General features: G+C 36.5%; 1 protein-coding gene across 1 annotated transcript in view; it reads left to right on the top strand.

The window, feature by feature from the left end:
* The first annotated feature begins 6,622 nt into the window (after positions 1 to 6,622).
* LOC103725607 overlaps positions 6,623 to 15,483 on the top strand; it is a 22,095-nt gene continuing 13,234 nt past the window's right edge. The window contains exons 1-3 of the mRNA XM_008822915.1: positions 6,623 to 6,654; positions 7,090 to 7,154; positions 8,623 to 8,723. Of these exons, the coding sequence (XP_008821137.1) occupies positions 6,623 to 6,654; positions 7,090 to 7,154; positions 8,623 to 8,723 (198 nt within the window). The remainder of the gene's footprint in view (positions 6,655 to 7,089; positions 7,155 to 8,622; positions 8,724 to 15,483) is intronic.

Below are 15,483 nucleotides of genomic sequence, written 5' to 3'. Positions count from 1 at the left end.
CATATTTTATTGCTGTTTTTTTTCATTTTTTGTGATTGCCTGCTCTATTAAGTTAGCTACAATCTATGGACACAGAATCATGACCATTAGGTAGCTGTCATGGAAGTGATATTAAATTAGGACCAAATGAGTCAGATGCTATACTTAAAACATCTCCAACACAATTCTATAAATAGTTCATAGAAGTTATACTATGTGATCCATGTTGACTTTATGGAATTATTGCTCAGTGAGGGTCAAACATGAGCTAACATTACTTTTAATATCAATTAATCTTTGAAAATTTCATATATGCATTCACTATTTTGATGAAATCTATCACTAATAACTCCCTGTAGTTCCCCTGGGAAGCCCCCAGCATAACTCCCTCTCAACTTCATGATGTTTTATTTAATTGACCCACTGAGTCCCGTTATTGTTGCCAATATCTGCATGTGTGTGGAACCATCCACTGGCGTGTGGGCACCTAGCAGTGACCATATCCCCAAAGAAAACTGACTTTCCCTCTCTTGATATTCATCAGATGCCAATAGCTCCTAAGCCAGGAATACAACATTGGAAGCTCCTCTCACATCAATGTTGGAATTTTGCATGGCTTGATCTTGTGCAGGTTTGGGGCAGTAAGCAATAGCTGCTGTGAGTTCATGTACACAACGGCCATGTCATGTCCAGAAGACAGCATTTCAGGACTCTTCACCATCCTCTAATTCTTACATTTTTCTGCCCCTTCTTCCAAGATGATTCTTGATCTTTGTATGGGAGGAGATTGATATAGATGACCTGTCTATCCTAGTTTGCTTTTTTGTTGCTTCAATGAACTACTGACCAAAACCAACTTGGGAAAGAAAGAGTATATTTCTGCTTACACCAGTTTACACAGTCCAACAATGAGGGAGACCGTGGCAGGAGCTCAATACAGGAACTGAAGCAGAAACCATGGAGGAGCACTGTTTCCTGGATTACTTCCCCTGGCTGGCTCAGTTACTTTTCTTATATAAGCCCACCAGTCCAGGCATGATACTGCTCACAGTGGGCTGTGCTCTCCTGTATCAATTAGCAATTAAGAACATGCCCTGCATGCATACCCACAAACAAATCTAATGGAGACAATTTCTCAGTTGAGACTTGCTCTTCCTAGGTGACTCTAGTTTATATCAAGTTGACGAAAACTTACCAGGACACCATCTATGACTCAGTCACTTATTTTTAGCATTTTGACCAGTTATGAATCTCTGCATCAACCACTACCCACTGCAAAAAGAAATTTCTGTGACAAAAGTTGAGAGTAACATAAATCTGTGGGTATGAACATAAGTATTTAGAAGGCAGTTTGATAGCATGACCACATGTTTGTAACACCAGACATGAAATCCCTACTGTGGATCATGCCTCAAATCCAATCAGAAAGTGGTTGTTTACTTCTATAATCATGCCAGTATTTACGAGGGGCACATCTTGCCTGCTGAGTCAGTATTGTAGCATGCAGGATTCAGCATTGGGTAAGATTACTGATGTCTTTTCTCCCCTAACAACCTGAATAATACCTTTCTTTCTGGCACTCTGAAAGCTAGTCAGCAGGTAAGAGAGTGACATGGTTAGTTTGAGATTGATATTTCTCTGCCAGTGGAAAGATTTTTTAGAAAAATATTTTTTGAACAGGGTCTCCTGTATCCCCAGTTAGCCTGGAACTCACGATGTTGACCAGGCTGACCTCGATCTCAGAGATCCACCTGCCTCTGCCTCCTGAGTTGCTGGGATTAAAGGCATGTGAGACCACACCTGGCTGTGGAAATATTTTTAATGTAAAGTCTTCTAACGCATCCTTTATTTCCAGGTCTATATTTAACTGGACAAAAATTGAATGAGGAGTTGTTATAAGTAAAATGGATTTGTAGTTTTATATACCTACTACACCTATAACCTTCACCACTTTGCTCTCTCTACCTCTCTCCCTTGCACTGGCTTGTATATATTTGCCTAGGACATATGTATACTAGGTCTAATTTGAATTTCTTAGTAGTCATGCATATTTTGAGATTTTTACCTAATTTCAAAACATACAAATGAGCCTGTACAGTTTTTGTGGAGGCTACCAAAATGAGGAAGGCACCTGAGTTAGAAACAAAGATCTTCATTAGTCATGGCCGGGCAGGCAGATGAATGTCACTGATCATCTTACCATCCCCAAATTCAGTGGGAGCAGACTAGGTGGGTGCTCCACACACAGTTTTTTGTTACAGTTGAGCAAAGTTTTCAAAAGGATGGCTACTCAAGTTGCCCAAACTTTGCCCCTTTGGAAGACATTCTTGTTAACCTGATCAGACAATAAACCTGCTCTATGCACTGGGGGACCTCTACCCTCCAAGGCTACTTGATCTACAAAACATATCTCAATAATAATGTTTTAAAAAGAAAAGACAATACAGTCTGTATTACTCAGAACTTTTAAGAATTCCATGTTGTCAACCCCAGCACAAGTTTTGCATTTATTTTAAGTTTTTGTTTACATTTAACAATATTTAATAAAATCAGATTATGTAAGATCAGCAACTGTATCTATGAGAAAATTTACATTTTAAGTTAAAATAATTGATAGTCCAAGATAAATGCTATCACAAAGTATACAGAAATGACACAGTGAATTGTAAGCTGATGGTGTTATCAGTTTGAATTTATCTGGATGTACAAGAAAAACTTTGATGAAAATATTAGTGTGTATGAAAACCTCTAATTCCTCCCTTAGAATTTGTACATGAAGGATAAATAATCTGTGTAATAAACAAATTACTACCATCGTTACATTTAGAACATGTGATAATTTAATAAAATGGATTAGTTTTAGTAGTTAAGGATAGTTATTTTTAAAGTTTTAATTTTCTAACTGTACGTTTACTACATTCTAATAAAAATAGGACACCAATAATTGCTCAACAAGAAAAAATATATGCTTAGTTTTTTACTGCTTTCATACACATTTAAAGTAATTTATTTGGATACTGACAATGGTACTGGCATTATATTTTCAATAACTGTCAGATTTTCTCTGAGCCAGAACACACAAGAAAAAATACATAGAAAAACTCATTTGTACTAAGTACCCTGTCAATTATATTTAAGTCTCACTTCAGAAAAATTTTAGATACAAATTGAGACATTTTTCTTTTTAAAATGTAAATGTAAAATTTAATATTTCACCTACAATATATGCTTTAAAGGGGCAATAGATGGATTATAGTTTTGTAAATATATAAAATATCAATTGCTTTTGAGATTTTTTTAAGCTGTTTTAAAATAATTATAGATTGAAAAAATTGAATTTTTTCAAAGAACACAAACAATAAAATACGAATTTTACTTTTTCCTAAGCATTAAGACAATGTCATTTAATTAAACCTTCTGTAGTGATAGGGATATTCTATAAACTAATACAATAGTATATTATTTTTCTTGTTATGACCAAATACTTAGCAAGAAACAACTTGAGAGGAAACGTTGGGGCTACAGTGATGGCTCAGTGGTTAAGAGCACTGGCTGCTCTTGCGGAGGACCCAGGTTCAATTGCCAGCATTCACCTGGCAGCTAATAACCATCTGTAACTCCAGTTCTAAGGCAATCTGACGCCCTTTTCTGACCTCTGTAGGTATTGCATGACATGGATGCACTTACATACATGCAGATAGTACACTCATGCACATAAATTAAAACTAGGAAATAAAATATTTTTTAAATAAAAAGGAGAGAAAGTTTTTAAATTTTTATTTATAAGAAGGGATATAATCCATCATGTCAGGGTAGGCATGGTAAGGGGGAATGTGGAGTGGCTAGTTACATTTTGTTCATAGTCAAGAAGCAGAGAGCAGAAAGGAATTTGGTGCAGGCTGTCAAACTTCAAAGCCCACCCACAGTAGCTCAGACCTTCCAATCATTATCCACCTCTTAAAAGTTCCATAACCTTCAAAAACAGCACCATTAGTTGAGTACCAAGTATTCAAATGCGTGAGCATGTGGTTGACATTTCACATTCAAACCACAATGCTCTGCCTCTGATCCCCATAGGCTGATGCTATTTCATAATGCAAAATACAGTCATTCCAATTTCAGAACTCACCCTAGTTTTTAACAGTCACAACACTTTAAAATATCAAAATCTCTTCTGAGACTAAAGGCAATCTCTTAATTGTGAGCCCCTGCAAAGTAAGAAAAAAATAATCGCATACTTCAACATATAAAGGCACAGGTTAAATATTCCCATTCCAGAAATGGAGAAATGGAGACATAACAAGGAAACACTAGACCAAAGAAAGACTGAACCTTAGCAGGAAAAATACAAAGTCCTACAGATCCATGCACAGAATCTGGAGCTCATGATATAATCATCTGGGCTCAAAGGAGTTTAGGTAACTGCCTTTCCATCTCTGCCACCAGCAGTACACATAGGTTCTATCTAGGGCCAGCTCCATGTTATGCCTGCAGCTCTTTCCCCAGCATACATCCCATGGTTCTGGCATCTCCAATATCCTGAAGTCTCCATTACAACTTAGGCTTCACCTTCACAGCTTCTCCTAGTGACCTCTTTACAGAGACTATGACACTACCACACACTGCTTGGCATCATGGCTTTTAATATCCTTGGGGAAGCTTTGATGACCCACCCCCTCATGCATCTTTCATGTCTGTAAAACCAATACCAGTGGATGATGCTGCCAATGTGAGATGTAATCTGGCCCATGTCAGCTCAATTAAACAAGGGCCCAAAGGGGAGGTGAAAAATAGGTGGTGGGCCAGCACTAGATGGAGTACTATTTGAGACTGATTGCTGCTGGGTGAGGGACAGTATGACTTACATACAACCACTGGTTGGGCTGACTAGACTCCAGTGGACGCATTTACACTGAAGGACATTTGTGCACAAACACCTGAATGAATGGGATTCTGCATTCGTGGCAGAGTACATAGGGTTTGCTGGGCGGATAGGGGGAGGCATGGATGGGGGAGAGGGCCTGAATTTGAGCGGGAAATGTATGAAGTTTAAAAAGCTCAATAATTTTTTTTAATTGCTAACAGATACTGTGTGACTAAAACCATCCAATGTATTATTAAATACTTTCAGCTTACTGAGTATTTGCATGATTTTTGGTTCTGCGATTTTGTATATCAGGAATAAAAAATTATGGGTTAGTCTTGCTTTTGTATACACTATCATGTTAGTTCTAATTTGTATTGAAATTGGGCCATCAAAAGAATGATTTGTATTTATCAATAAATTGCTTCCTTATGTTGGTAATATGGAAAACTTAGAAGATATGCAACCATCATTGATTCAGCTTTCTTTGATCTCATAAGAGAAACTTCTTGTACAGTTCATGATCTTCATGTGTTTTAATTCTAGTTGTGACTGTATTGTTAATTATAATTGCTTCCTAATGAGAGCTGTTATCTGTAGACATCTTTGACACTTGATATGAAGGCATTCTCCTCTTGAATTTTAATATATTTTGAAAAGTAGCTAAAATTCTGAAAAATAGATAAAATTTATATATTGTTCTGATAAATATTGTAGGCTCTGGAGCTAACTTCTTGGATTATGAGCATCACCGTTACTTGTTCAGACATACTATTAAACATTTCTGAACTTTTGTTTCCTTCCCTTTTTAATACTTTTATTAATACTTTGAGAATTTCATGCAGTGTATTTTCATCACAAGCAAACCTCCTCCCTATCTCTTCTCCAATTCATCTTCCCCAATCCTTCACTTCATGTACTCTTGTGTTTGCAGGCTATTGATTCCAATTTGTGTTCCCCAAATAATGAATGTGAATGCATCTCCTGGAGTGTGGTCAACTGTACTAGCTTCATACCCTTAAAGAAAACTGATTCTCCCTCTCCCAGAAATCATCAATTGCCAGTAGTTCCTCAGGAAAGGATACCAGCAAAGGATAGGGCTTCATAACCCCTAAACTCATCCATGATGAGATTTTTGTGTGGCTTAAGCTTGTACAGATCTTGTGCATACTGTCACAACCACTGTGGGTTCTTATGCACTGTTGCCCTGCTGTGTGCATGAAACACAGTTTTTGTATATTCATCCACCACCTCTGTCTCTTACAACCTTTCTACTCACTCTTTCAAGACATTCTCTGAGCCTTTGGTGGGGAGGTGTGATATAGATGTCTCACTAATGGCTAAGCACTGTGCAGTCTCTTATTTTCTGCGTGTTGGCCAATGGTGAACCTCTGGATTAATGACAATATGTTGCAAAAAGAAACTTCTCTGATGTGATTTGAGAGATTCATTGATCTATGAGTATAACAATAAGTCATTGGGAGTCACTTTAGTACTATGTCCACTTAGCACAATAATTATAGTAGGTTCTCCCTTATGGTCTGTGACCTGTCTAGCCACAATGCTTGGCCCCAATAACACTGTCAAGTATGGGTTCCATCTTGTGAAGTGGACCTTAAATCTAAACAAAAAATGTTCAGTTACCCTCATTTGTGCCACTTTTCCACAAGTGAGAATATCATCCAGGCCAGTCATCATTGTAGCTCACAGCATTCACAAGTAGGTAAGAATAATGACCACCTTTCTTGTCTGATAGCATATATAACACCTTTCAGCACAATGAAAGCTACCAGTAGAGCTAAAGCTTTGAGGTCAGTGCCAGGTTGATTTCATCTTGCTTGCTCTATGATTCATTTTTGTGTTGTCTTCAACAATAGGGTCTTATCAAGTTGTGCTGTGTAACCAAGAACAATGGCAATAGTGCTGTTTGAGGGTCTTTCTGGCCCCTCAACAGTTCCAAGAGGAAGCCCATTCATGGCACTGAGCTTATTTGCTATCCTGTGTTGTCTGGTTTGGGCATTGTCCCCCATTATAGAATAATTCCATGTAAACCTTCTTTATCTGTGTATATGTATATATTTTAGGAAGGTTTTTGAACTTTGGTTTCCTATCTGTTAGATGAAATAATAACAGTTCTTATCTCTTGGAATTGATGTACTTAAAAAAAGTATCTTAAATATCAGAGTTTCTGAATAATTATTGGCTAGTCTATTAACTATTGTCTTTTCTCTTTGTATTTTTTTCAGTTGGGTTGGTCAGATGTTACAGTTAGCATATGGTTCCTCTTTTGGAGATGCAGCTGCTAATGCAGGTAAAGATGTCAAAGTCCTAACATTTTGTGCCATTAAAAATGTACAGCTATGATTTAAATATGAAGTTATCATTGACACATCTTTCCACACATTATATAATCTAAAGATTACTAGTTTTGCCACAATGTATTTAACAAATATAGGACAATTTTCAAATCTTTATTGAATTGTCATTTAATAGTATCCAAAAAGTTTAATTTCTAAAGCTGAGCTAAAGTTGACATACAGAAATGCGTTGAATATTATGCAATCTTTTTGAGAGAGAAATAGCTTATTAAATCTGGGAAATGAGTATTTCATGAGTACAATTTCTTTTTATGTGCTTATTACTTTCCTGCTTGACTCTCTCACCACATAATTGAATGTATACAAGTAAATTTCTGACATGTTCACTAGAGATTTCACAATGATGAATATAGTGGGTAAATGTAACTCTGTTCTTCTGTAATACCACATATAATTTTATTCTTTACAGAGGAAAATTTTTTAAATAGTAAATAATCCCTAGAGTTACTCACTATTCCTCCAAAATGAATAAATATGATTTGATCACATTCAGTCCTGGAATAATCAGTTATAAAGTCATGATGAGAACAAGGAAGCCAAATCATTGTGTAAAATATTGTCATATATATTTTTCTAATAATGAAAAAAATCCCTTATATGCCAGGTACAGTGAAACATGCCTTTAATCCCATCACTCCTAGAGCAGAAGCAGGCAGATCTCTGTGATTTTGAGGTCAGCCTGGTCTACATGAAGAGTTCCAGACCAGCAATGGTTACACAGTAAGACCTTGTCTCAGAACAAAACAAAACAAAACAAAAAATCAGTCATGTACTCTGATCTGAAAATTAGAGAAAAAAATAATGAACAGAAAAAGGCTTACTCAGAAAAAGTCACATATATATTTTACTACTTTGCCTATTCATCTACAAGCAATTATAAACTATTAAATTCTAATATTTACTAATAAGTCATATTGCAATGTTATTGCATAATGACAGCATAGTTGATTTGTATGAATGAACAAAAAAGAAATAAAAGTATCTGAGGAACTATTCCAGATACCTAATTCTTCAGTGGAATCCTCACCAACACAAGAGGTACACACTAATGAAGAGTGGGAAAGCACAAGCATGCTATACTCACTATTATTTGCGTAGTTGAGAGTCATTTTCAGTGATCTTAAAATCAGTAGGCGATTTGATGTCCCTGCAAGTGATATCTGTATATGATTGTTTAGTAAAATCCTAGATGCAGCACTAGTAACAGCTGTAGAACCAAAATATCAAGACGTTGAAAATAGTGACCCATGTAATCACTAAGTAAGCTATGGGATAAAGGGAAGAAAGTACTAATTTTTATTAAATTTGTTATCTTCCTTTTGTTCTAACTCTAGCATATGCAACTTTTTCCAATATACAAATTTAAATGCTTCAAATTTAGAACCCTACGTTTTCTTACAGAATACAGACGTATGGGTGCTGTGATTTATAAGAAGTGTGTTATGGCATTGAAGAGAGACTTCCCCGTGATTTGGTGTAATACCTGCCAGGAAGCAACTACTGTAAGTAATATCAATATTTCAACATTGATCAGCAGTAGGCAAATGTAGAAGCTCGGTTTCTCTGTTGCTTAAAATTACAGGGAGCAGTTTAGAAAGTATACTCATGTCACAACTCAGATTCTGTATAAAAATCCTTACTGTAAAATATAAATTTATTTCCAAAATAGAATAAAGGAATCATAGACAAAACAGCAAAAGAATGGTATTAATGATTTATCTCTCTGTCACTTTGCTGTAGCATTTACTGTAACCAACACTGGTCAGGTAGGTGGACATTTAACACATGGATTTTTTTCTCTCTTTGGACATTGAAAGGATGGGATCAAGCTAAGTGGACTAAAGAAATGTGCTTTCCCAAAGAATAAAATTCTCATTAGCACAGGATTTTAAATAATCTGGAAACGTTTATAGGCTTTTTTAATTTCTTTCACTTTTTTAACGTTTACTTATTTGTGTATGTGATTGTGTATGCTTGTTGGTTCTCTCCATGTGAGCTCCAGGATCAAAGTTAAGTCGTTAGGCTTGGTGGTAGTCGCCTTTACTTACTGAGCCATCACACAGGCCCTTCATTCACATTTTCAAATGGCATAACATACATAATTTAGCAAAAGCTCTAGCAAACCAAGTGTAGTAGCTCATGCCTACAATCCCAGCATTTGTGAGGCTTTTCCAGCTGATAGTAACAAACTCTTCCACATTGCTCTGACAAACCAACAAGGGATTAAGAATTACTAACTAGACCAGCAATGGCCCTACTCCTGGCATCAGTATTCTGTTTAGTTACCTTTCCTGTTGTGGTGATAAGAATCTTTGACAAAAGTGTCTCATTGAATAAAGAGCTTATTTGGTCTCTCAATTTGAGGTTACAATCCACTGTACTGGGGAAGTCATAGAAACAGAAGTTTGAAGCAGCTGGTCACATTGCATCTGTTTTCAAGAAAGCAGAAAGAAATGAATATTTGTGCTCAGCTCACTTTCTCATTTTTATGCAGTCTAGGATCCTAACCTAGGGAATGTTACCGCCCACAGGACTTTCCACCTCGATTAACCTAATCAAGATAGCCTCCTGCAGTCATGCCCAGAAGTCTATTTCTCAGGGGATTCTACACCTTATCAAGTAGACAATTGATATTAACCATTGCAACAACCAAGTATTGAAAAAACATATAGTGAATTTAATTCCATACCTAGACGAGAAAATTATGAAATCAATTCAATATTTATACAAGAAAGTTGACAAAATTGATAAAAGAACCAGTTACTTGGAGGCATGAATTTACAATGTAAGGGAGTTGAGCAAGAATGTTGAAATGCTGAAAAAGAAACAAAAACTCTCAAAAAAGAATCAATAATCAAATAGAAAACACAGGGGCTACAGAGAGGTTAAGTATGCTGATTGTTCTTGCAGAGGGACCCAGGTTTGGTTTCCAGCAGCCACATGGAGGCTCACAACCTTCCGTAACTCCAGTTCCAGGGTTTCTAACACCTTTTTCTGGCAGGCAAAGGCATTGTACCAGGTGGCATACTTGCATACGTGAAGGCAAAACACTTGTACACGTAAAATAAAAATAAATGACTCAAACAATTTTTTTAAAATAAAATAAATGCAGCAGAAAGTAATATTGACAGAAAAAATCAAACAGACTAATTAATTTCAATGATGGAGGACAACACCAAGACATTAATAAGTACAGACATAAAAATTTAATTAATGTGACTAAAATTGTCAGTGAGTCTGTAATACATTCTAGAAACCAAACATAAAAAAAACACTCATTAGAAACAACTAAGATGAAGGAAAAAGGCTTAGACAACCTAATCAATGAAATTATAGCTAAGAATTTCACAAACCTAGAGAAAGCAACAAACATCAAAGAAAGGAAACATTTTAAACCTCCAAACACACATGATTAGAGAAGAACATTGCCACAACATATCATAGTCAAAAATACATTGCAAAGATATAAATCTTAAACCTATAAGCAAAAATTGGCAGCTAACATACAGAGGCCATGACATCAAAATAGCATCAGTGTTCTAGTTACCCACTATTGCTGTGATAAAAACACTGATCAAAACTAACTTGAGGAGGAAAGGCTTTATTTGGCTTACATCATAATTCATCATCAAGGAAAGCCAAGGCAGGAACTCAGGGCAGGAAACTGGAGCACAGACCATGGATTAACACTTCTTACTGGCTTGCTTGATCCTCTGGCCTGTGATCAGCCTGCTTTCTTATACAACACAGGACCACCTGCCCAAGGGTGGCACTCCACATAGTGGGCTGGGCCCTCCCATATCACTCAACAGTCAAGAAAATTCCCCCACAGATATGGCCATAGGCAGGTCAAATGGAGGCAATTCCCCAGTTGAGGCTCCCTCCACCCAGGTATGTCAAGTTGACACTAAAGCTATCCAGAACAGTTGACCCATTGTCAGCTTCACAAACACATCACTATTAAACCATAGCCTTTCCATTTCTTGTCCCCAAGATATGATGTTAACATTAATATCACAACATAAGACAGTATAACCTTAAAAACCCCTACCATCTTCATAAAATCCAACCACTTAAAAGTTCACTGTCTCTTTTAAAGGTGTCATAACTGTAGGATTCTTTAAAATCCAAAACAAGTACTGTCTTATTTCAAATGGAAGAATCTGGAACACCTAAGCAAAACCAAAGTCCTGCAAAGTAGCTCAAGGCTGGACATCTGGGACTCACAATCTTCTGGCCTCCAAAGGGATCTGACAGTTCCACTGCTCTGATTCTGCTGTCCACAGCACACACAGCTAGTCTTGAAGACTCAGGCTGGTTCCATTCCACGCCTGCCTTTGGTAGTCATCCCATGGTCTTAGCATCTCCAAAAACCTGGGGTCTCCACTAAAACTGAGGCTACACCTTCATCAATGGCCTCTTCTTGCCTCTTGGGGTACAAAGCCTCAGATTCTCTCCATGGCCTCGTCAATCCTGGGGTCTTCACTGCAACTGAAGCTGTACTTTCACCTATGACTTTTCAGGGTGCCAAGCCTCAGCTGCTCTTTGTGACCCCTTCATGCTTTCAATACCAGAACCATGCAGTAGACTCTTAAACATTACCACGTCCTACTTCAAGCTATAGATGGAGGTTTTGGACCCCTTTCGACCACAGCTTCTGTGTGCTGATCCTAAGGAAATACTTCCCAGAAGATTTCACCACAGTGATGGTGGTCTCTTGTTACTTACAGCTGATTTTTCAGCCCCAGCTAACCAGCATCATTGTCAAAGTAAAGCAAAGGTTTTACTTCAGGTTCTGATGTCTTCTTAATCATAGCTGATTTTTCAGCCCCAGCCAACCAGGGCCCACAGATTCTCAGTTCAAAAATCACACAAACAGCTCTGATAGTCTCTTCTTCCCTTTGAAGCTTTATAAGCTAGGCCGCCATTATCTACAGCTCTTTCAATATAACTGTTCCAAGCTCCACAGCAACAAACTCTCAGCACCCAATTCCTTTTCCAGTCAAAAGTTCCAAACACTTGAACAGTTCTCCAATGTCAGGTCTGTCACAGTGGTGTCCCATTCTCTGGTACCAATTTCTGCCTTAGTTTGTTTCTCCATTGCTGTGACAAAAAAAAAAAAAAAACTCTGAACAGTGGCAACTTGGGGAGGAAAGGGTTTATTTGTCTTACATCTCACGGGTCACAGTTCATAAGGGAGTCCAAGGTAGGAACTCAGGGCAGGAACCTGGAGGCAGGAGCTGGAGCATAATACATGGAGGAATGTTGCTTTAGATAAAGCTATCAAACACCATCAGTAAAAGCCAGGAAAGCATGGAATGGTCTATTTCAAGTTTGAACATAAATGTCAAAAAAATCACTATACTCAGAAATTGTCTATTAAAATTGATGGAGAAATAAAATTTCAGTACTAGAATAAGATATTCCATGACATATCAACGTAGAAATAAATACCTTTCATGAAAGCAACTGATGAAAGGAAGAGAACCAAGAAGGAATTATTCATCTTCAATACAACAAAAAAAGAAATCATCCAAACTACAAGAAGAAGAAGAAAAGAGCTACGTATAACACCAATCAACTACAACAAAACCAACAAAATTACTGGTAATAGCAAGCCTTATCAAAAACAATCTTGGATGCAAATGGCCTTAACTCACCACTAAAATATACACATGAACTGAATGGGTTTAAAAACAAGATCCAATGATCCGTTGTCTAAAAAAGTGCCACACATAAGCAGGAAAGACATCCAATCCAGTGATTGGAAATCAACCTACTAAGCAAATGAAAGTTTTAAATAAGCTGGCATAGTGATTCTCATATCTGATAATGTAGACTTCAACCCAAAACTTGTTAGAACAATTAAAGAGGATCACTACATATTAATAAAGGGAACAATTTACCAAAGATATGTAACTGTAAACGTTTATGCACCAAGTATCAGGGCTACCACTTGCATACAACAAACACTAATAACAGTGGGAGAATTCACATCCCTACTCTCATGTCTATGTAGGTTGTCCAAGTATAAAATCAACAAATAAACTTCTGAAATTAAATTACACCACAGATGAACTAGATTTAACAAATACCTACAATACATTCCACCCTACAGGTATGGAATATACATTTTTCTCAGCAATACATGGACCCTTCTCTAAAATTGATCACATTATAGGCCCCCAAAAAGCCTTAACAAATACAGGAAAAAAGTGAAATAATTCCTTGTCTCTAATAAGATCACAGTGGAATAAAACCACAAATTACTTGAAAGATTAACCTGGGAAAATTCACAAATATATTGAGGCTGAATAATAAATTTTTGAAAATTTTGGTGACTGAAGAAATTAGAAGGTGACTAAAATTCCTTTAATCAAGTGAAAATGAGAGCACAGCCTGTCATAACCCCTGGCAGTCCAAAGAGGAAAGTTTGTGGTTATAAGTGCTTGTTTTTAAAAATCAGAGAGATCTCAAATAAATAATCGAATAGTGCAACTCGAGCCTCTAGTAAAATAAGAATCCAAGAACCAATGCAGGGAATAGCAAGAAATAACAAATATAAGAGCAGAAATTAATGAAATAGAGACTGAACGAACAATATAGACAAAGAATTTGATCTTTGAAAAGGTTAACAAGATTGACAAACTCCTCCAAAGACACATATAAAGGCCCAAATTAATAAAATTAGAGGTGAAAATGGATCTGTTACAACACACTCTTATGAATGTAAATGCAAAACTTCTCAACAAAATACTGGCAAATTTATTTAAAGATCAGATTAAGAAGATTATACATCATGATCAAGTTGATTTCACTCCAGGGATGAAGCATAGATTAATCAATAAATATAACGATCATATTTATAGAGTTAAAGCTACAAATCATATTATCCTCTCAATAGATAAAGAAGAAGCATTTGACAAAGTTCATTATGACTTCATGAAAAACGTCCTGAATAAATTAGGAATAGATGGAACATATTTCAACATAATAAAGTCTATATATGACAGACTTACAGGCAGCATTATAATAACAGGAAAACTGAGAGCATTTCATCTAAAATTTAGATTAAAACAAGGTCTTACTCTCTCCACTTGCATTTAGTATAATACTCAAAGTCTTAGCCAGAAAAATAAGACAAGATAAATATAAAAGAAAATTTTGGAAAGGTAGAAGATAAGCTATTCCTGATTGTAGACAACATGATTTTATGCTTAAAAGACTCATGGGCACTACAAAAAAATCATTTTGTATTTGATAAACGCTTTCAGTAAAGTTTCAGGGCACAAAATCAACATACAAAATCAGTAGTGTCAATGTAAAAGTGCAACTGTCTCACCTCCAGTTGAATAAGAGATAGTTTATTCTGGAACCAAGTATGACTGACCATGGCCTAGGAACACAAATTCAGGTTACCCCAAATTCCAAGCTCAAACATGGGAATAATTTCATGAAGTTTTTATAGTGACAGAACAAAGAAAATTCATAAGTCAAGACACCTTTCAAATACATTGGTGGAAAGACTAAGTAGGCAGTACATAGCAAAAGAGAAATTTCAGCTAGAGGCTTCAGCCTTTTGGTTGGTGGAAGCTGGTGGCCTGCTAAGTTAATACATTCCAAAGAGTTTTTTTTTTCTATTTGTTAGCCACAGGATACGAAGTCAGAAACAAAGGTGAACAAGGAGAGGCTATTTGGGGGGCTAAAGATCACCCAAGAAAAATGGTAATGAGGCTCTGGAACTGCAACATTCCAAACTGTCGACAATCTTTGGAACTTCTAGTCTTTCGACCAGCCTTTATAGAATGTTCATTTTCAAGATGCAGTTTTTCTGGGAACTTTTGTTAATGGTTCTCCCTGTTGGCCAAGCTTCCCATTTTGTACATGCAAGGGCCACATATTTACTCCCACATTGCTAGGAAAGGCTTCCTAAGATCTGATATGGGTGTGAATGAGACTGACTAGATGGTAGGAAGAACACTCTTCAGAAGAGAAGAATAGCTGGTAAAGCCAATAAGGAAGAAACTCCTTATCATATCAAAAGTACTAGCCATCATAACTCAGATCTGATGTTTTTCTTTCATCTTGTCCTCTGTACCTGAGAGTGTTTGCTTGTGACATTTCCTTGTGACATATAAGAGGATTATTATACACAAAATAAACTTTGCTTGGCTAAATGGAGTAAATGTAACAGGTTAAGGAAACAACATTTTTTTATATATTTCTATTTTATATTTTATTTAAGTATTTTTTTTTCTTGTC

Source organism: Nannospalax galili, unplaced genomic scaffold (assembly GCF_000622305.1).
Source record: "Nannospalax galili isolate Female #2095 unplaced genomic scaffold, S.galili_v1.0 scaffold10, whole genome shotgun sequence".
Classification (NCBI taxonomy): domain Eukaryota; kingdom Metazoa; phylum Chordata; class Mammalia; order Rodentia; family Spalacidae; genus Nannospalax; species Nannospalax galili.
Note: the sequence above shows the minus strand (reverse complement) of the source record. Positions and strands in the feature narration are given on the sequence as shown.